We start from the raw sequence: 20,513 nt of genomic DNA, 5'->3' as shown, positions 1-20,513 counted from the left end.
GCATGAAAGCTGAAGTCCAGCAATGAGGAAAACACTAAACTCCAGAGAAGGGGAGGCTGAAATAAGGAATTACTCCTCCAAATCTGACCACCAGCAAGCCAGGCCAGTGTTGACCCTCTGATTAAAAGGAGCAGGTTTCTCACCAGCTTCATGATGGAGATGGCACAAGATGAAAAGAACAAGGGCTGGGCAAAGAATTTATTATAGAGAACCAGTATTGCCTTGTTTTTCCTCATTCCTTGCAAGTTTCGTATTTTTAGGATACCAGATGATAACTTTGCAGATGCAGTATCTATATTGCATGGCCATATCTACATCTATACTAGTCCAAGCAGTTTAATAGATTTCTTTACACCAGTCTGATGTCCAAGGGGCAGGCCTCAGATGAGCAGTATTCGGGGAAAGATTTGGGATGGAATTTCATGCTTTGCTTAATCTTCCAGTACATGGTGGTGGATGTAGCTGTGGTGGGAGTTTAGAAGTTTTATTTTTTAAAGCAATGGACCCAGAAGCATGTAGCTGAGATTTGTCCTCTGAACCCAGCTGTGGGTGCAAGCTGAGCACACCAGAGCCCAAGGCAGGTACTCTGCTGCCCCAGAGCATGGGACCAAGGTTAGCACAGGGACTTGCACATCTCTACAGCAAATAAAGCAGTGACCCAGCCCTAAAATCTGTCCCTTTGACAGCAGACCCCCGAGTCTGATGACCCTGCCCACTGCAGTTACCTCAAAGGCTGGAGCCAGCTGCTCTAAATCACAGCCTCTCACCTGTGACTGACAAAGCAAAGAACAAGGCAGAAAGTGCCAAAAGCCAAGGGATGGGAAGGACAGCAGAGGAGATAGGCAAGGATAATTTCACAGAGCAGACAAGCAGCTCAATAAGCAAGTTGTTTTGAGTGCACTGCTTATCCTTCTGGGATAGCAGAGCCAAGGAGGAACCATGCCTTGCTGTCTCCCATGGAAATGCCTTGAAGAACTTGTTCCAACCATGTTTTTTCCCTGGGATTATTTAGCTTTTCTCAAAGGACCAGTGTATTCTGACCTGAGCTTTGTCAAGCTGTTGATGATATGTCACCTGGAGTCACTGCCAGTGACTCTGTTCATTCCACAAGTGCTCATAATAATTCTCTTGTGGAAGGGGGCTGCCTAAAGTGAGCTATGAGGAGCACAGCTTCTCTGTTTATTTTTTTCCCCTTTTAGCTGGGGAAAAGGGAATTTATACATACATGAGACAGGTAAAATAAACTCCACAAAGGCAGGCTTGCTGCTGCAATTTGGTTTTCGATGCACTGGCACATTTCATGTGAAATTAGCTAGTGGCATACCCAGACTACGGTACATTGAACTTCTCAGCATCTTGCTCCTCACTGCTCACAAGTAGCACAGCACTTGCTTTGTTCTCTCCAAGGAGAATTCTGCCCCTCAGGTGAACTCTGGGACTAAACTAGTGCACATCCTGGACTCAGCTCCAGGATAAGCTGCTTACCAGCAGCAGCTAAGCAGTAAAAAGTGACTGACACAAACCTCAGCAAAACTTGCCTTTTTACCTCTCGGTCCTTGCTTTCCTTCTGGTTCAGTCTAAACTGTGCATGGTCCTGTCTCGTGCCCTCCAGGAGAGGGATTTCAGGACTCCCTTGGTGGGGAGAGCTTACAGGTTTTAGCTGCCCACATCCACCCCTTCTGCAACCCACTTGAAACCCAAGGAGATGATGCAGCTCAAGCTGAGCTCTTCCAGTACTGACACAGGGCCCCATCCAGCGAGCCAGTGACATTCCCAGGCAGAGCCTTTGACACAGTGTGAGCACGGTGCTGAACCTCGGAACACGAGAGAGTTGACAAGCTTATCTTAGCTCAAGAGCCATACACAGCAATGCCAAAGTTTGCAAATTAATAAAAAGCCAACAGCGTTACAGATAAATGTATTTTAATTAGGATTAAATACTATCTCAAGGTATCTTGAAATCGCACTTGTACTGTACTATCAACAGCCAGAGGCAATTAAAAAAAAGTCTGAAAACGTAGAAGTTCTAGCATCCAACACATGACAGTAAGTGCTGCCATTTAAAGCGACAAAACACCGCTCCCAAGAACAGATACTCTTAGAGGAAAAAGTTGTAACATTTTTGTATGGACCAAAAAAAAAAAAAAAAAAAAAAAAAAAAAAAAAAAAAAAAAAGGTAATTTGAAGACCAGAAGAAATATATTAGTGCCTGCCTTTTTAAAAGTTTTTTTTTGTGTTTTTCTTTTTTTTTACATTAAATACAGTTTTCTTTAAAAGCAAGGTACTTTCTAAATTCATGGTTTATATACTGTATGTACACAAGAGCAGAACATTGTACAGTGTTTTTGGATAAAGCAGCACTAACTAGCTGTAAGCTGGTACGGTGTTGCTGACCCAAAAAGCAGGATGAGAAGTTAAGCACTCTAGGAGAAGTATCTCCATGGTTGGTATGAGAAAAGTAAAGTATCATGTATGTACAAACTGACCCTTCAAACAAACCCGCCAACTCAACACCATTTGCCGTGGAACTGCACATGCTGCAGCTGATCAATGGAAGCCTGACTGCAAGAGCTGGTCTGAGACCCAAAGCAACCATTTCCTTTCAGTAACAAGGTGCATCACCCATGCAGAGAGCACTTGCAAAGTCACTATTGCAACACGTCACCCTTGGGCTCTGAGGGAAGTGCATTCTTACTGCAGCCTCAAGCCAAGGAGACACCTGGCACTGCTTTTTCACTATACAAAATGCCCCAACCAAACCATATGAAATTGAGATTAAAGCTACGTTAAGTATCTGTATGTGCACCTGGCCTTTCTGCCCACAGTTACAAATTAAAGCAGAAAGTTTGCACCCCACTATCACCAGTTCAGACTAAAATGGAGTGGCAGTGATTTTCATCATTAGTGCAACATTAAATCCTATACCCTATCAAAGTGACTGACTGCTCCCCAGACGCACAACACGTGTATTCAGGTCCTACAAAACTGGTTTCAAGTTCGTAGCCTTTTTTTTTCTAGTCTACCCCATAAAAAAACCTCTTTAAACTCAGGAGTAGTTTGTGTCCTCTTCAAAGTCAGTTGTGTCAAAATATGACTTTTATTCTAGGGTTAGCAGTGGGGCACATTAAGGTTTTCTTCTTGTTACACACACTTTCAAACATCATTCAGCTTACACCTTCAGAAGAGGTTATTTGCTGTACTTTCAGGACGTTGTTCATCCTTGTCTTGCACAGTACACTGGTTTAAGGAACTGAATGTTTCTTCTTTGATGAGGACAGAAGTGAGACGACTTGTTTCTAAACTGCATTAAATTAAAGTTTCAAGTTTTAATGGTGTAAAAAATCTGACATTCAATTACAGTTAAGAGAAACTTGCTACACAGTAAACTGCATCCAAATCTACCAGTTACTGATGGGACCTTTAACCATCAATGAGTTATTCAAGGCATCCAGACCTGGAAACATCAGATCACCCAGCCAGTGAGCCAGCAACTCCCTCCCCCTTTTTCATGAGGTTTTAACAAGTGCAATCTATGTGACCTCAGCACTGGAGCCAACAACTCCAATCCCCAAAATGGTTAGGGAGATCCTGTGTTAAGCCCAATGCAATATGCATTAGTGTCATGGAGCAGGAAGATCCCAGTGTCTACTTGTTAAAAGTTCACACAAACCATACAGATACAGACAGGATGAAATACAGACTCAAAAGGATCCATTATGCTTGAAGAAATTCCAAATAAAATGACATCTTCTGCACAGCCCAGCCTCAGACACAGCCACACCTTTATCTAGTGTAATAAACTCTGTAGTAAACTGTTTTTGACCTCCATAGAGAGTAGGAGTTGTCAAATTTAAGAAGATAAACTCCCCTCCCTGGGTACTGGTGGCTGCCAGCATACACTTCTTCGTGACAGTCTCGTCTGTACACAGGCACTATTTCATCTAGCTGAGGCTTGTTGGCATTCTTTTTGGCTTTTTCTTCACTGCTAGTATTTTCTGCAAGAGAAAAAAAGGGGTGTCAGTGAACATGGGTGGATGCTTTATGGGAGAAAGTCAGACTAATCTCTAGGGACAAGGCTCTCTTTGTCAGTTTAGGAATGAGAGGAGTCACAGGGATTCAAACCAAGGCTGGGGGTGAAGCACTCAGAAGCAGGAGGAACAGCAAGCATGGTCACTTTATCATGATTTTAATTGTTTGATATTAAAACCCATCCCCCCAGCACAGCCAGGTCAGTTTGTGGAGATGCCAAACTCTAGATTTCAGTAAGACAATCACCCACCACTGACAGCCACTGATGTGACATACTGACTAGCACAGATCACTTGGTAGTGATTCCCAGAAAGCCACTGCATCCTAGGTCAGGGCAGCTCCTTCCAAGCAAATCACATGCTCATTTCAAAACATTTTTGTGATGCTAGACTCCTCCACAGGCAAAGGCTGTGACCTGTATCTAAGCCATTATCAGGACTTTTTCTCTGAAGCTGTTTTGATGCAGCCTCAAGGAAACTTCTGCCCTAGAAACATCTCTTGAACAGCAGGACAGGATTTTTCCTGAGGTTTCAGAGTGCAGATCCACTGTGCTCTGTTACAGCAGGGGTTTCAGTTTAGTTTACTGAACAGCTCACTTAGGAAAAGGATTTCCCCCCAGCCTTGGCTGCTTTAACCTGTCTGTGATCCAAGGAGGGGACTGAAGGCGCTCGCAGAACTGCAGCTCCTATTCCAAACTGACTCCAGCCAGATGGAAGCCGGGAAAGCAGGAGATTACACAAGAGCCTCAGTGGGGGTTTCCCTCACAGCCAGCTCTGACAGCTTACATGCATTAGCGTGCTTACCTTCCTCTTCCTCCTCATCATCACTGGACTCGCTGACATGCACACTGACTGCAGTATTAGGGGAGTCTGTCCATTCAAAATACACCCCAAAACCAATGTCATAACTGTCTGTAGCAAACTCCCAAAAGAGGTAAGACCCCTCTTCATGAGTCGGTACTCTGACTGTAACCACTTCTCCTCGGCCCACTGTGATCACAGAGTCTGCATCCTGACGGATTTTTTCCTTGAAGTCTTTTATCTGGGGTCGTGTCCACATGGATGGGGCAGCGATCACTGGGACAGAATCTGGAGAGAGGGGAGGAAATACTCCAGTTAGGCTTTGTTTCAGTTATTTATGCTGCATACTAAGTATGCCTTGAGAGCACTTGAGGGCCCCAAGCATCAAAGTTGCTACCAATGATTTTTTTTTTAACTGAAGAAGCAAGTTTCACCTCTGAAAAGATATATGAAACAGTGCAAGTTTAGTTATAACACTACTAAATGCTACCAGTTTTCCCATCCACCACATTTAAACCAACAGTGCTTATGCAGAAAAGCCTCAGACAGGAAATGTACTGCTACAGGTGAGAGGTTTCTATTGCACAGAACCCTTCACTGGAAGGATCTTCAAACAGCTCTGACCCAGGTCAAATAAAACTGAGCATATTTCTGCCCAGAACAGCTTTGTGCTAGAACTTCTATGCTCCTTTCCCTCAAGTCTAGAGTGACAAGAGGTTCTGGATCCCATCAACTTTGCTGAAATGCCTTTGCTGCTTTCTCTTTCCCTCCCCTCCCAAAGCTGAGCTTTGCCTATGCAATATTATTCTCCCATGAGAGACAGCAGCCCCAGGAATCAAACCCAGCTTTTCCATAGGTAAATGAAGCCAAACAAAGAACCACAGTAACGCTACTCAGGGCACCTGAATCCTAAAGAAAGCCTTTTGCTATTTATCTTTAACTAAGAGATTCAGCTAGTCCCACCTTTTGGTCCATTCTCCAGCGCTTCTTCCAAAACCTCTGTATCCAACTCTTTTTCAGGGCTGTCTGCATGTGCACTGGCCTGCCCATTAATGGATGGGGTGTCCCCTGGGGCAGGAGTGTTCACCTTGGATGCAGCAGTCAGGGGCGCCCCTGTCGCTGCCACCCCTGCATCCTGCTGCTTCTGTAAGGCTGCCTAAAACAACAGGAATTTAAGTCAAGATACTTTATCACAAGATACCAGTTTTACACCTTCCAGCAGAAGGTATAAAGACAACTTAAAATTTCTCCCTTCACCCTGCCAGGGGGCTTGACCCAGAAGACCAGAAGCAGCACACATTAACCAGTTACATCTACTCAGTCCCAAGGGATGTGAAGTCACTTGGTTCTAGGCTGGTGGACACAACATGAACAAAAAATTCAACTTTCAAATCAACTATGGCACACACAAATTCTTGCACTTAACTATGGAAGTTTTTCATTCCTATAACATTTATGTCAAAGTTGGGAGCGTGACTTGTTTGCTGTGTTTTTTTGGTTGTTTTTTTTTCCCCTGGCTGGAAGAGTTCCATTCCTTCCAAGCTCATCCAGGTCTAAAAAGAGCTGACTATTGAAGGCCTATTAGCTACTTGCCAATTTATGAGTTAAACAGAGAACTCTCTTGAGCAACCTCCCTCTCCTTCATTACCAGTCCAGAGGGTCAACACAGGCTTTTTTGTTGGGACAGGGTGAAGATGTAAGTGACAGTGCCACTTCAAAGGATAACCTAATGATCACAAGATTTTGATGAGCAAATGGAATATAAGTATCCTGCAGGAATATGAAGACAACATAGAAGAAGATCAGTTAAGATTTCAAATTTAAAAATTGCACAGATGCTGTCCAGATTTCACTATCTACTACACCAGTTTTGTGCACTGAGAGAAAGGTGGTGTGAACTTTTCTACAAAACCATTGCACTCAGCCTTTCCAAGATTAGTTGCATCAGAAGCTGATCTCTAAGCAGAACACTTTCTAACTGCTCTAACAGATCCCAATGAAGCTGACTCACAGGCATCCAAATGAAGTATCCCTCAGAAGTGTTATGGAAGCTACATGAGGGAAGTCCAAAAAGTAATTATAACAGGGCAGAAAGTCTCTGCCTTTCCTACACCACTTCAGCTCCATCCAATCAAGGTTTGGCTTAGAAAGGAGCTATAAAGATCATCCAGTTCCATACCCCTGCCATAGGCAAGGACACCTTCCACTAGACCAGGCTGCTCCAAGCTCCATCAAACTTGCCCATGAACACTTCCTGGGATGGGGTTTCCACAGCTTCTCTGGGCAACCTCTGCCAGTGCCTGACCACCCTCACTGTAAAAAAAGTCTTCCTTATGTTCAGTCTAGATCTACACTCCCACAGATGAAAACCTCTGCCCCTCATCCTGCCCCTACAGGTCCTGGTAAAAAGGTCTTGCTTTGTGTTTCTTACAAACCCCCTCTAGGTACTGAAAGGCTGCAGTGAGGTTTTCCCAGAGCCTTCTCTTCTCCAGGCTGCACAGCCCCAGCTCTCTGGGCCTGTCTTCACAGCAGAGGTGCTCCAGCCCTCTGAGCATCCTCATGGCCTCCACTGGACTCGCTCCAACAGGTCCACATCCTTCTTGTGCAGGGGACCCCAGAGCTGGACACAGCACTGCAGGTGGGGGGTCACGAGAGCACAGGGGGACAGAGGGGGGCAATCACCTCGCTCCCTCAACCTTCTGGCCACACTTGTTTACCTGCATCCCAGGATACAACTGAGCTGCAAAAGTCCATTGCCAGCTCACGCCCAGTGTTTCACTCACCAGTCCAGCTCTGCAGAACAGCTCTCACCCATTCACCCCCAAGACTCTACTGATACTGGGGACTGCCCTGACTTGACCCACTGCAGGGGCCTTGTTGAACTTCATGAGGTTCACATGGCTCCCTTCCTTGGACATTTCTTTACTGAGGGCATCAGCCTCCACGAAATACAAATGACTTAATAAGAAATTAGTTACTGAACTTTAGGTCTTCAGGCTCAAGAACAGACCTCAGGCTGGCAGCTACAGTCTGCCCTCCCACCCAAATCACGAGCAGCTTACTGCAGGCAAGTAACTTCATCAGCTATTAGTACCTGATGAAGTCAGACAATAGGTGCAAAAGGAAAGAGAAGTCAGCACTGCTCAGGCTGGCAGGGAGAAGCAACCTCCAACCCAGCAGGGATGCTACACTGCTGCATATGCATGCTCAGCGAGAAACACAGGGCTGAGCACAGCCTGCTGCTCTGCACAGATCTTCAGGAGAGTCACCTGAAGAGGTCTGTTCGTGCTCAGATGCACTGGTATGTCATTAGATTACACACACACATCACCAGCGCTGCAGCCGAGCGGTTCACATTTCGTCTCTAACAGTAATACTGAACCAAGCCATTAGTAAAGACTGCTTAGTGTTTTCTTAATTAACAGCTGCTTCAGAAAACTACTCCAAAAGATGAAACAAATAAAGGGGCTTAGGTGTTTGAATCTGAAGCAGGATTAGTCACTAGCACAGTAGCTCTCCCTGTGGCAATTATCTTTTCAAGGAGATAACAGCAGACAGGTTAACGCGTCCCGGTGACAGCCTGGGTCACAAAGCCCTCGCTCCCCAGTGACAGCCTGGGACACAAAGCCCAGGATTCCCAGCCGTACCTGCTGCTGTGCAAGCTGGACCTGGTAGAGCTGCTGCATGTACTGCTGGTAGTGCTGCTCCTGGAGCTGCCGGATGAGGATCTGCTGCTGCTCGTAGTTGCCGGGATACTGCTGTGCCGCGTACTGCTGGAACTGCACGGCCGTCTGCGAGTTCAGCGCTGCCATGATCTGCTGCCTGCCACGGGAGCACAGCACGGCCTTACCGACAGCCCAGGGCACTGCCGAGTCCCTGCCCTTAACTGGCTCTGAGGCCGCTTAAATCACTTAATTCCATTCTGCAAAGCCCCATCAAAATACATCTACGTAATCGACCGGAACGCAGAGCTAACGCAGACAGGAGTTTTGCCTAAAAATACGCCAAGAACCTAAAGAAAGGAGCAACATTGTCTACCCCGTGTTTGGAAACATCAAATGTTAAAACAAGAGCTCTTACATAACTCTCAATCTGTAGTCTGATAAAGAGGCAGTGTTACACAAAACCCACATGACTAAACTCCTCAAACAAGAAAAGTAAAAAACCCACATATGCTTTTTCCAGAAACCATCCTTCCAGCAGACCTTCTATAAATCCTGGTTAAGAACAAACCTGCTGTGGCACAGCGCATCAATGCTTTTGGTGCCTTGAAGAAAAACACACCACATAACTATCTTAGCTTTCCTGGTCAGCATGCAAACAAATATGAAAAACATGACTGACAGTGGCCTAATTCAAGAACAACAACGAAAAATGCTGCCAGATGGGGCATCTGCATCTCCAATAATCTCAACTGCCGAAACTTCAGGAGAACACATGGGTTACATATGCACAGGCTGTCTCTCTCCTCTCCCCAAAGAACTAACAGGAATTCTATGGCTAAATGACAAGATAGATCCAGGGCCTGTCTCATGTTACATCCATCAGTAACCAGCTATCAATGTTTCAGAGGAAGGAAGAAGTATCACCCAATTGCAAAAAAAAATTTCTTTCCTTCTCACTCTTCTTCTACCCCCGAAAATCACATTCTAAAGCATCAGTATTAGACAGGTCTTATATCCCAAAGAGCAGGATTTACTGCTTTTCAGCAAACTGTGACTAGTTTAGATACACTTGGTATCCACATTGCTTTTCTGCCTGAACTCTTTAGCTCTGTAACCTGCTATGACCACTTAATACACAACTCCCATTCATGTGAAAAACCTCCTCAACTTCAAGGCACACCACACTTCTTGTTACTTAGCACTGTGCAGCACTTTTTACTGTATATATAAATTTATGTCTATCCCTTACACTCCTCTGGCACTCATCAAAATAAACAAACAGCAAAACTTGTGGTGTAATTATTTGCTCCCTTTCTCAAAACCTACATAGCAAGCACAGGATCTACTTCAGAGACACCCCCTGCAAAGACATTTTTATGGTGGAAAATTGTGGCTGACTGATGTGGAACTGCTGTACTATTCTCTTAAATATTACATGTGCAAAGCCAGATCTGTGTTTTCAGCATCTGGATGTGATGGGAACAATGAAATATAATTAGAACTGTATATTCCAAGTATACAATTGTCTCACATGCTCAAATTTCTTTTAAGTGTTGTTTGTTTCCACTACTCACTTCTGTTGTTCCATCCGAAGTCGTTCCTCCTCTATTCTCCTCCTCTCCTCCTCTTCCCTTCTCAGTCTTTCCTCTTCTTCTCGCCTACGTTTTTCTTCTTCCTTTTGCAACCGCTCCCGCTCCTCCTCCTCACGCCGCCTTCGCTCTTCCTCTTCTCTTCTGCAACATCCACTCAATAAGCCATTTCAGCACTCCTACAATCCTAGGATGAGTTATTTTCAACATGCTGTAACCTGTCTTTTGCCTGCCCAGTGAGGCTTTTTGTCGGGTATCATCTCCTCACACTTAAATTGGCCTTGAGAAGTGTCTGACTGGACACACGAAAAACCCACGTTACTGCAGAGCTTTACTGCACTCAGCAGCATGACAAAAGTACACTCTGTGTTACAATTTGATATTCATGCTAACCTGTTACTCTGCTACCTGTATAGCAGAAAAAAATGCCTGGAAGCTTTAAACACATCTTCCAAGCTTTCACACACGTTCAGTAATGATGTGGATATTATGGTTTAATAATCACACCTGGAAGCAATAATAAGACAGCCTTTGTCAAGATGCTAACCCATATTAGAAGTATAAAACTGACAATTTAATATTCTCTGTACATTTAGTCCACAGACATATTGGGACAAACATTTTGTTAGGCATTTCTTAAGCAGATGACAGTATCAGAAAAATTTTTAAAACTCCTAAAAAATCTGGCAAAGTAAAAAGGTTTAAAGAGATCAAATGGTACCACAGCCACCTACACTTCAAGCATTTCCCAGCCCAAGACAACTCCAACCTAAGGCAGCTGTGATACCGTCCACAGGCCAAGAGTTACAAACTTCATAGATGCCAACACCAAAGCACCCAAATATTACCTTTTCTTTTCTTGCTCTTCTTTTTCTATCTTGTGGGAAGTGACATATGTTGAGAACAAGTGGCAGCACCGATGCAGGAGCTTGACAAATTCTGTCATAGCTTTTTCCTTTGACATGTTTCCAAGGGCAGCCCATTCCTTCCTGAGAGAGAGAATTCAGCTGAAATAACAGACTCAACTCTTTTCATGCCAGAAGTGAACACTGAGAACCCAGCAAAGAGAAAAAAGTTGGAAGACCAGGAAGCAAACATTATCATTTGCAGTTGCAGAGAACCAACTTCTTCCCAAAGACAGTACAATGTTCTCTCTTCTCCTGTCTTTCAAATAGACAGAAGTCAGCTCTTACATGGAATTTCATACATCCCATCAACCCTGCTTTGAATTCTGAACAATGTCCAAAAACTTCCCTGCTACAAGTGAACCTGAAGTATTTTTTAACTTCCTCTAGTTTGTGGGAAAAAAGTCTACATTTTCCTGAATGAACAAACATGGTAACAACTATTGATTACAGCACTTCAGCTAGTTCGAAGAACCAGCCTTGTTCTTCCTACGAAAAGCTGCATCCTTTTGTACAAAAGCAGGGCACTGGGTCCACCTCAGAGAAGCCACTGCTGTGCTGCACATTGCCCTCACTCTAGAACACTAAAAAGAGCAACAGTGAACATGAGAAGGGCAGCCTGAGCTGCAAGCAACACAAGAGACATACCTGAGACTTCCCAGGTCTCATAAAAGATTTACTCAGAGTTTGAATGCATCAGGTTTTAATTTTCTGACTTCAGAGATTATCTCTGGTGTTAGGACAAGCTGTGGTGAATGCTTCTACCACTGGCAAAAGGCTTGGCCTGCTGTAACCATGGTGCGGAGCTCAGATGAAACAGGGGCCTGCACATTAGCGCATCTTAAACTGCTAGGAGAAACTGGATTGTCAGCAGAACAGCTTCTAGTGGGGCTGAAAAAAACCCAAGCCAAGAATCTTCCCTTAGCTGCTGTACTGAACTGTGACTCACACTTCTAAGATGTATTTGAAGAGGCCACTTTCACTTTCCACTAGCACAGACACTTGAGCTAACCCACGTACTTGTAGAAATTGGATGATGTTATCTTCTCACAGGAAAAGCACAGTTAAGACCAACAAAAGCACCAGCCCTTTTACCTTCTATCATTCCCTAGAACATCAAAGAATCCAACTTCAGGGCAAGTGTCAGGGTTGTAAGGTCCCAGCAGAACCTGCTTGTGCAGTGCCACAAGTTTGAGCTTTTCTTCATATGTTGGATGAAAGGCTTTGCCATCTTTTTCTGTAGGGAAAAAAAAAAAAAGAAAGAAATTTTCACTGTTGTGATTAATTAAGCACAGAATATGAATGAGGATGTTGCATAACCATTACCATGATCTCCACCATATAAAAAAAAAGAGAAAAGTCAAATCACAAAAGACAAATTAAGTCAGTTCTATTTAAATAAAATATAGACCTGTCCAGAAGAAACATGTCTATTTTAGCTAATGAAAACTTCAGTGTGGAGTTCTTTGCATCCCACAATTTAGTCAGTCATAGTGACTCTGTTTTCACAAAAATATTTACATTAATTTGTTGAACATCACACCATATGGATCTGTATCTCCAAAATATTTAAAAACCTTAACTGAATTCAAATGTGTCTGCCAAGTCTACTCTAGTGTGCACAGGAAAGATTTTCCACAAAGAAAGACGAGATAACTTTATAAACTGCTCTCCTTTCATGCTCTTCACATTGATGAAAGCAGAACCAAGGTTGAAGGGAAGGAGAACTTCAGGGAGGAAAAATTAAGAGTCAAGGAGAATCGTCCTTGAGGGAATACAACTGCTGCCCTTGGCCAAGGCAGCTGGAACAGCCCCTCACAATGAAAAGCCTTGCAGCTGACTCCGCCAGCACGAACACATACAGTGAACTCTGACAATAAGAAGGCAACATCAGCCTGAACGTGTTCCAGTGGCTCCACAGGAACCTCTTCTGAAGCACTCCCTCTTAGATCCCAACACGCTTTCACTGGTAAGAAGATACTTGCATTATTTAAAATGATATATCAATTAGCCAGCGAGGACTTAACACATTTAAATTGTCAAAACAAATCAAAGAAACAGGCATTGCCGTGTGTGACTACACTGCTCATTGAGAAAAAGATGTTTTTCTTGAACAGGAAAGCAAATAAATAAGCACCATCTCCTTTTGGAAGAGCTGAAATGAGGAAGCTACTACCAAGAGGTAAAAGATAGTCACTTCCCATGACTGCACTGCTCTCCATGTAACTGGGAGCTGGAGACAAAGCTGCTACTCATTCCCAGTTCTCCTCTGGAGCAAGTTTACAGCCCCAAACTGAAAAGTCCACACCTAAATTTCAGGCTGACACATACTGCAAAATTGCTCAGCTGACACTTGGGAAGAGTTATTAATAGGGAAAGAAACAAATCTTACAACGAGAGAGGAAGGAAAATACCCCTAACTACAGCTTATTGAGCAACTCAGAGCAAATACTTCTGGAAATCAGAAACAATCCCAGCAGAAAAGTGCTTGCAGTTCACAGCAAGACACTATTTTTGACAGAGAAAATTCAGTATGTTGCTGGACTTACTCAGCTGAAACATCACAAGGAACCACTACACACATGCCATTTGTTTTGAAGCCACAATCAAATGATTAGGAAGGCAAATATTTAATTACTTATTATCCATTCCTAGAAGTCCACATCACTCTTGCAGAATTTCAAGTATTTGCTCTTGTCCCAGTGTCACACAACCTTAGAGCAAATATAGCTACCAGCTTCCAAAACAGAAGCCTTTCTCCACAGAAATATCTACTTCCAAAAATATCTGGTGGGGTAGAAAAGGAGGGGGGATGTAAAATCTGAACCAGAGTCTAGTGAGTGTATACAATGAAAGGACAAGAGACAGCTGACACAAACTGAAGTATAGGAAGTGCCACTTAAGCATTTTTGTGGGTTTTTCTTTTGTTTGTTTGCTTGAAGGTTGTTTTTTTGTTGGGGTTTTTTTTTTTTTTTTTTATGCTGTTGTTTTTGTTTTTTAAACTGAGAGTGACTGAGCACTGGAACAGGTTGCCCTTAGAAGTTTTTAAGTCTCCATGACCAGAGATGTTCAAAACCTAAATGGAGATAGTGCCATGAAGCCTGAACTGAAAAGCCTGAACTGACAAACCCCAGCAGTCCCTTCTCACCCCAAGTCTGTGATCCTTAAGGGACGTAAATCACCACATTCTGGTAAGCTTTCGACTCCTGCTCTCAGGCCTTCCAAAGAGCCCTTTGGCTTTTCCTCAACTCTTCACACTTTACACTCAACTCAGAATTTACTTATTAGGTAACAAGCGCTTCCATTAGCCTCAATAAGCAGCATGTACTTTGAAATAACACTTAATATCCCGGGGCATCGTGCTACAAAGCAAGTCAATTGACAAAGGTACTGAACTGAAATTTTGCCAGGCTTCTCAGCAAAGCATGATTCTCAAGGGGGTGCCTATAGCACAATTTACTTTTCCTAACCTGTGTACCTACATCTGTCTGGCAAAATACACAGCTATTTTCTGTACGAAACTGCTACCTGAGCCAGATGACTTCATCAGTACCCGAACTCCTGAAGAAAGTTAAAGTGAAAAAACCCTTCATTTCCCATGCAATGCACATGTGGGCATTTGCAGAACAGAGAAGTCAGACCTCATGTCCTAATTACCAAGAAGCCAAAATCTGCATTTACAAAGAATGGTGACCCCAAAGGAAGAACAATAAACAAGCTAAATAAGAGAGGGGAAAAGAGGAGAAAAATACAAGACAAGCTTTCAGTGACTTGAAGATAATGTAGCTTAGAAGCAAATTATCAGAAAAACACTTGCAGCCAGTCAGACAGTGAAGTTTCATACTGACTATTTTGCACTATTTACCACACTATAATCAGCCCAAAGATCGGGAATCGCTGGTGTTTAACTGAACCAGAGGACCTGAATTCATCTGCAGAGTCAAACATGCCAGAAAGAGCATTAGTGTGTCTAGACAAGTAGAAGTGCCAAATGTATCCAAGCATCCGTGAACGCGCCATTAGAGCAGGCATTACCCACACACCTCATACAGCTGTCGGGAAGCGGAAGAACATCAAAGAGCTCCAGGGAACACACTGAAAAATCCAAAGGACGTGCACAGCAGCAACACAGCAACTGTACAACCTTTCCTAAGCCACTGATATCCCTGACCCAACAAGGCCAGGAAGATGCTCTGTTTTCAAGCACAACAGAAAGACGAAGCTGTTACCAATAATGTGAGGGGCTTATGACACTGTGCGGCACTGTATTATTGACATGAATTGGTAACAGCCTGCAAATTTACACACAAAGGAGTTTAAGAAATATGCCTAAGCGATTGCACTGTACAAGACATTTACTCCTCTCTAACTTCAGATTTTTTCCCTGTCAGAAACACTGCACACCACGCTGCACCTTCCACTCCAGCTTCACCTACTAAACCACTCTAAATGCCTAACTCCATTGGGATAGCGTTGAGTCATCTAGAAGCAGCTAGAAAACAATTTGTGAAGAGTGATTTTTCACCTCATAGCTTTTAGAAGCAGAAGTCACGTATGTTAATTCCACTCATTTGCAACGTTTTAATGAGTGAGACCAAAACTGAGAAGCGTGAGGACTGAACTGCTGCCTGCAGAGCCCAGTTCACTCTTACACTGCTAATCCTCCTCTCCTGAAAGCGTGTTCTGCATCAACAGAATTACTGACTGGCCCTTCCAATTAAATATGATCAAAGCACAACTTCACAAATGTAGATACATGATAGGGGTTTTCATATTCTTGACAACAAGAGCCTACTTAACTTACGAATTACAATCATACCGTTAAATTAGTGCTCAAAAAAAGAGGTCAAACAATTAATTGAGAATGATGTTCTGCTGAGGTTGAAGATGCATTCTTGTTAGGATAAGAGGAAATAACTTAGAGCAGTCAGAGAAAATTAGAGTACTTAAAATTCCAGGAGAGCTTTTAGATACCAAAATGATATGGTTTGTGTACTGTCTGCTCAGATGTGCTGCCCTGCAAATCACTTTAGACAGTGCATGAACACTTCAGGGACTGTCACATATTGAAGGTTGGGTGCAATGGTATTTCAATGACAGGATGTGGAAAACAACAAAGCCAGGCTGATCCTGGGAGAGATTTGCTGGCAGAGCTATGCAAGCCACCCTCTCCTGCTTCAGGACAGAGCCTGACACAGGTTACCTTCAGTGGCATAACTTGTACCAGCTCAGCAAGCAGAATAAGCCATCAGAGACACTTCTACTGTGCCAGATGCCCCAGGGCTCACCATTACAGGCAGTCCTAGAGACAAAGAAATGTACAATGACTGTAACATGACTGTTCTCCACTGTACACTGCATCCAGCACAGTGGAGCAGCTTAATGGCAGCCAAAAAGCTGCTTGACCTGCACTAGGCTTAACAGAGCAGGAAGGGAAAGAGTGCATAAGGGAAAGGAGGCTCTTGCCTCCCACAGAGAAATGGACTGGAACACTGTTACCATCTATTTTCTATGCTTCTGTTACTCTGAAAACTGAAAAGCTCTCTTCACAAGGCAGTATGAATGTTAAAAAAAAAAAGATAGTGCACATCTCCTGCACAGCCTAAGGCCTGAAGTTGAAGTGACCCAGGGTCGAGCACTTTAGACCTGCTTTAGATTTGTCTTTATCAGAGAGAGAATAAAAGACCTTCTCAGTCTCTTTAATATCCTAGCCTAGTTTCCGTTGTGTTTTGCACATTGTTTATACACACTCCCACCCTGTCTTGTCTCTGAGAAATTCTGTAGCTGCAATATGCCACCACTGACAAGTGTTAGCAGTCATTGTAATAAGCAAGCTTGGAGTATTTTCATCAGATTCAACTTCTCTTGGACAAAAGTACACCAAGAGTTAACAGACAACTTGGGCTGAACGCTGAAGCAGAAAAAAAAGCTGCTTAACTATCAGCATAGTTTTTAGAAGAATGGTCAGAAACAAGGTCTCAGCACTGACCTATTAACATGGGCCACCCTTCAGATAGATCTGTTGCCTCTTGAAGTACAGGAGGAATCCCTGTGTGCTCCTTGGCATGCACAGGGCTGCTAACCGAGCGTGCCCACTCCCACAGTTGTTCTGACAGCATGAAAATAATTTGGAAACGAGACCACTTATTTTTGGAGCTGTGCAGATATAGAACAAGCCGGCAGAATCAGTAACCCAAGTATTACAAACTCCCGTAGCTCCCCATCAGATCTATAAATAAAAATCTTTGTGTTATGTCATTTTCAGGAAAAAAATCTACAGATGAAATGATGGGCAATGACTTTGTGAGTTATTCCAGCCACAAGGATAGAGAAACAAGCTTTTCACTGGAAAGACTGACAACACAATTGAATGGGGAAAATTATCATCTTATCAGCACAACCATGAGTTACAAGAAATTGCAGAAGGCTAAAAAAGGAGCTGGAGTAAGCTGAAACACGTTGATATTAAGTTTTGATTAAAAAGAACAGCAACAAAAAAAAAAACATTGCTAAGACAGAACAAAGCAAGGAACTGGAACCTACACAAAAGTAACACCACACAGACTTCACCATTAAGAGAGAAGATAAAGCTAGAACATAAATCCTGTTAAAACATGATATAATAGATATAGGTTATTACCACATAGCAGCAATATAGATAAAGTCATTCACAGCATGTAACTTTTGCACTGCAAACACAAGTTCACACTGTGAACACACTTTACACTATAAAAACAGGTTCCCATAGAATATTCAGCCCAAGACAGAAGAAGACCACACCTGAAGCAGTGTCTGCCTGAAAGCCATAGCAGCGGTGCACTGCTGAAATGTGGTCAATGTAGCGAGCATAGCTCTTCCCTCAAAACCCCACAGCCCACTTCCCCCTCCGGAAGAAATCAAGTGTGGCAAGATACGTCCACCTTCCCACAGAAGCAAACCTGGCTACAGGGGACCCCAGCAAAAACACTCCAGGTCTACACCCTAGGTATTTCACAGCTGCCAGCTGCGGTCACGGCAGCACACAATGATTCAATCAATTAGGTAGGCAAATATCTCTGAGACCATCGAGTCCAACTTATGGCCGAACACCACCGTGTCAACTAGACCAAGGCACTGAGTGCCACGTCCGGTCTTTCCTTAAATATCTCCAGGGATAGTGACTCCACCACCTCCCCGGGCAGCCCACTCCGATGTCCAATCACCCTTTTTGTGATGAAATTCTTCTTAACGTCCAACCTAAACTTCCCTTAGCACAGCTCAAGCCTGTGTCCTCTCGTCCCGAAGCAGCGAAGCCAGCCCTGGGGCTGGCATGCCGAGGAGAGGGCACGGCACCTCCCGCCAGGATCCGGGCTGTCAGGAGGCGCGGCACCTCTCACGGCGAGCGCTCCTCGCCCGCGTCGGCGAGCTTTCCCCTCCCGTGCCACCGGCACGGAGCTCTGTCGCTCCGATCTCAGGCGGGGTGCTGCACACCCCCGGGGCAGTGCCACACCGCGGCCCAGGGCAGCCTCTGCTCCCGGCCCCGGCTCACGTCCGGCCCCGGGAAAAGCGCATCCCCGCGGGCCGCCGGGCCGCGCTGCTCGCCCCGGCACGCCGAGCCCCCCCGGCGCCGCGCCCCGCGGCTCTCGGGGGACCCGGGGCTCGGCCTGAGCCCCGCAGTCCGGCCCGGCTGGAGGTGCCGCCCGGGGCTCCCCGGCGCCGGTGGCTGCCCCTGTTCCGGAGGTGGGGGGGGCGGTGCGGGCCGGGCCGGGCCGGCGGCCGGGCTCACCTTTGAAGAAGCGCAGCGCCAGCCCGTAGAGCTCCTCCAGCGAGAAGCCCCAGCGCCGCTCCAGGCTCAGCGCCGCCTCCTCCGCCGCCTCGCCGCCGGCCTCCGCCGCGCCCGGGGAGCCGGGCCCCGCTCGGCCCCGCCCCGCCGCCGGCTCGCCCTGCGCCGGCCGCGCTTCGCAGGGCGGCACCTCGGCGTTGGGGCTCAGCGTCAGCCCGTCCACCGAGACCTCGAGCCGGTCCGAGCTCAGCACCGCCGCCATCCTCCTCCGCCGCCTCCCGCCCGCCCTCCGCCTCCTGCTCCGCTGCGGCGGCCACGTCCCGACTTCCCGTCCCCTCCGACCCGGATCTTCCGGGCCCGCCCGCGGCCCCGCCCCGCCCCGCGGCGGCCGGGCCCGGGGATGCGCCGGGGGCTGGGGCTAGGGCCAGCTCCTCCCCGCCCCTCAGGGACACTGCCTGCTCCTGGCGCTGGGCTGCCGTGCCCCGGGAACCCCGGGGACGTGAGTGTCTGCGGGAGCCGCCGCTGGGCACCGTGTCCGCGCTTCTTGGTTGGTGATGGTTTTTCAACGGTGTTATCTCCCTCGTGAGGAGACACTGCTGGAGCTGGGCCCCTTAAGTGTGGAGAAGACAAGACCGAGAGAGAATCTCATTAATATGTAAAAATACCTGAAAGTGCCGAGACTTTTCAGTGGTGCCCCTGAGAGGATGTGGAGCAATGGCCGTAAACTATAACACAAGAAGTTCCACCTCAACACCTCAACCTTTTACACTGAGGCTGGCAGAGCACTGGCACAGCTGCCCGGGAAGGTCATAGTCTCCCTCCCTGGAGACATTCAGACTCCGCCTGGACACTTTCCTGTGGCACCTGCTCCAGGTGACCCTGCCTTGGCAGGCGCTTGGACTGGTGATCTCCAGAGGTCCCTTCCAACCTTAATGGTTCTGTGATTCTGTAAAAACCTTATGGTCCTGTTGGAAGGTGGTGTGGGGTCCGCTGTTGACCTCTTATCCTCTTCTCTCAGAAATCATGCTTCAGGCCTCACACAGGAGAGGAAAGAAATGAGCCAGAGAAAGGAAAAAAGAGCACAAGGCAATTACTTCTCCAAGAGCTGTATCTGCAATTAGCTCATTCCCTTGTGACCATGAAACACTGCTTGCAATAATACTATTATTGTGTGCTGTGGAGGGAGGGAGAGTTGCTGCCATGCATGGCTGCAGAGGTTTATTCCCAACTCACACAATCTTGCTTGCTGGATTTCGAGAGAGACTGTGTTAGTGTGGAGTGCTTTTGGTCACATTTCTCAGCCAAACCAAGATTTAGGCTGCACACCTGGGAAGCGGCACATCCCTGCCCAGTGGTTCATGAAGCCAGTGCTAAGGAATACAACTACACAGCTTTGTGGCCTCCTGAAACTCAGGGCTGTGGGGGTCTCCTCTGTCCCCCCAAAGCCTGTGCCCCATTCTGGGGTAATCCCCTGAAGTTTGTCACACTGCCTTGTTTATCTGCTGTTCGAAGTGGCTTTGGATCCATCTGTTGATCTCTCAGGAATGCTGAAGAAATTTTATTGTCACACTTACAAGGTGCTTAGAAGCCTTTGGGTGAAAGGGACAAGAAATGTAAAGCTTTAAATTGAATTACTTCATTTCCAGTTAGTACTTCTTGGGAGACAATGCCACTTGAGGCACTGTTTACTACACATGGGGCAGAATTTGGTTTGGACGATGAGTCACCTAAGCTTCAAAATAAATTTTACAACTATCTGGAAA

At 45.6% G+C, this 20,513-nt stretch overlaps 1 protein-coding gene across 1 annotated transcript; it reads right to left on the bottom strand.

The window, feature by feature from the left end:
* Positions 1-3,311: 3,311 nt before the first annotated feature.
* On the bottom strand, positions 3,312-19,012 carry ACBD3 (acyl-CoA binding domain containing 3). Its single transcript, XM_040059702.2, has 8 exons — positions 18,754-19,012; positions 12,084-12,225; positions 10,932-11,072; positions 10,069-10,227; positions 8,477-8,651; positions 5,793-5,985; positions 4,833-5,117; positions 3,312-3,995 (listed from the first exon to the last, which is right to left on the bottom strand). Exons 1-8 carry the CDS (start codon positions 19,010-19,012, stop codon positions 3,784-3,786), a joined length of 1,566 nt encoding a protein of 521 aa, XP_039915636.1. The 3' UTR covers positions 3,312-3,783.
* Between the last annotated feature and the right edge of the window lie 1,501 nt (positions 19,013-20,513).

This window comes from Hirundo rustica, chromosome 3, assembly GCF_015227805.2.
Source record: "Hirundo rustica isolate bHirRus1 chromosome 3, bHirRus1.pri.v3, whole genome shotgun sequence".
NCBI lineage: Eukaryota > Metazoa > Chordata > Aves > Passeriformes > Hirundinidae > Hirundo > Hirundo rustica.
Note: the sequence above shows the minus strand (reverse complement) of the source record. Positions and strands in the feature narration are given on the sequence as shown.

Excerpts from the sequence above, each read along its gene's own strand:
- ACBD3 (XM_040059702.2), bottom strand. The coding sequence starts at position 19,012 with ATGGCGGCGGTGCTGAGCTCGGACCGGCTCGAGGTCTCGGTGGACGGG. Across the intron at positions 11,073-12,083 it reads GTTCTAGGGAATGATAGAAG|GAAGGAATGGGCTGCCCTTG; the intron begins GTAAAAGGGCTG and ends TCTCTCTCTCAG. Across the intron at positions 5,986-8,476 it reads TCCAGCTTGCACAGCAGCAG|GCAGCCTTACAGAAGCAGCA; the intron begins GTACGGCTGGGA and ends CTGTTGTTTTAG.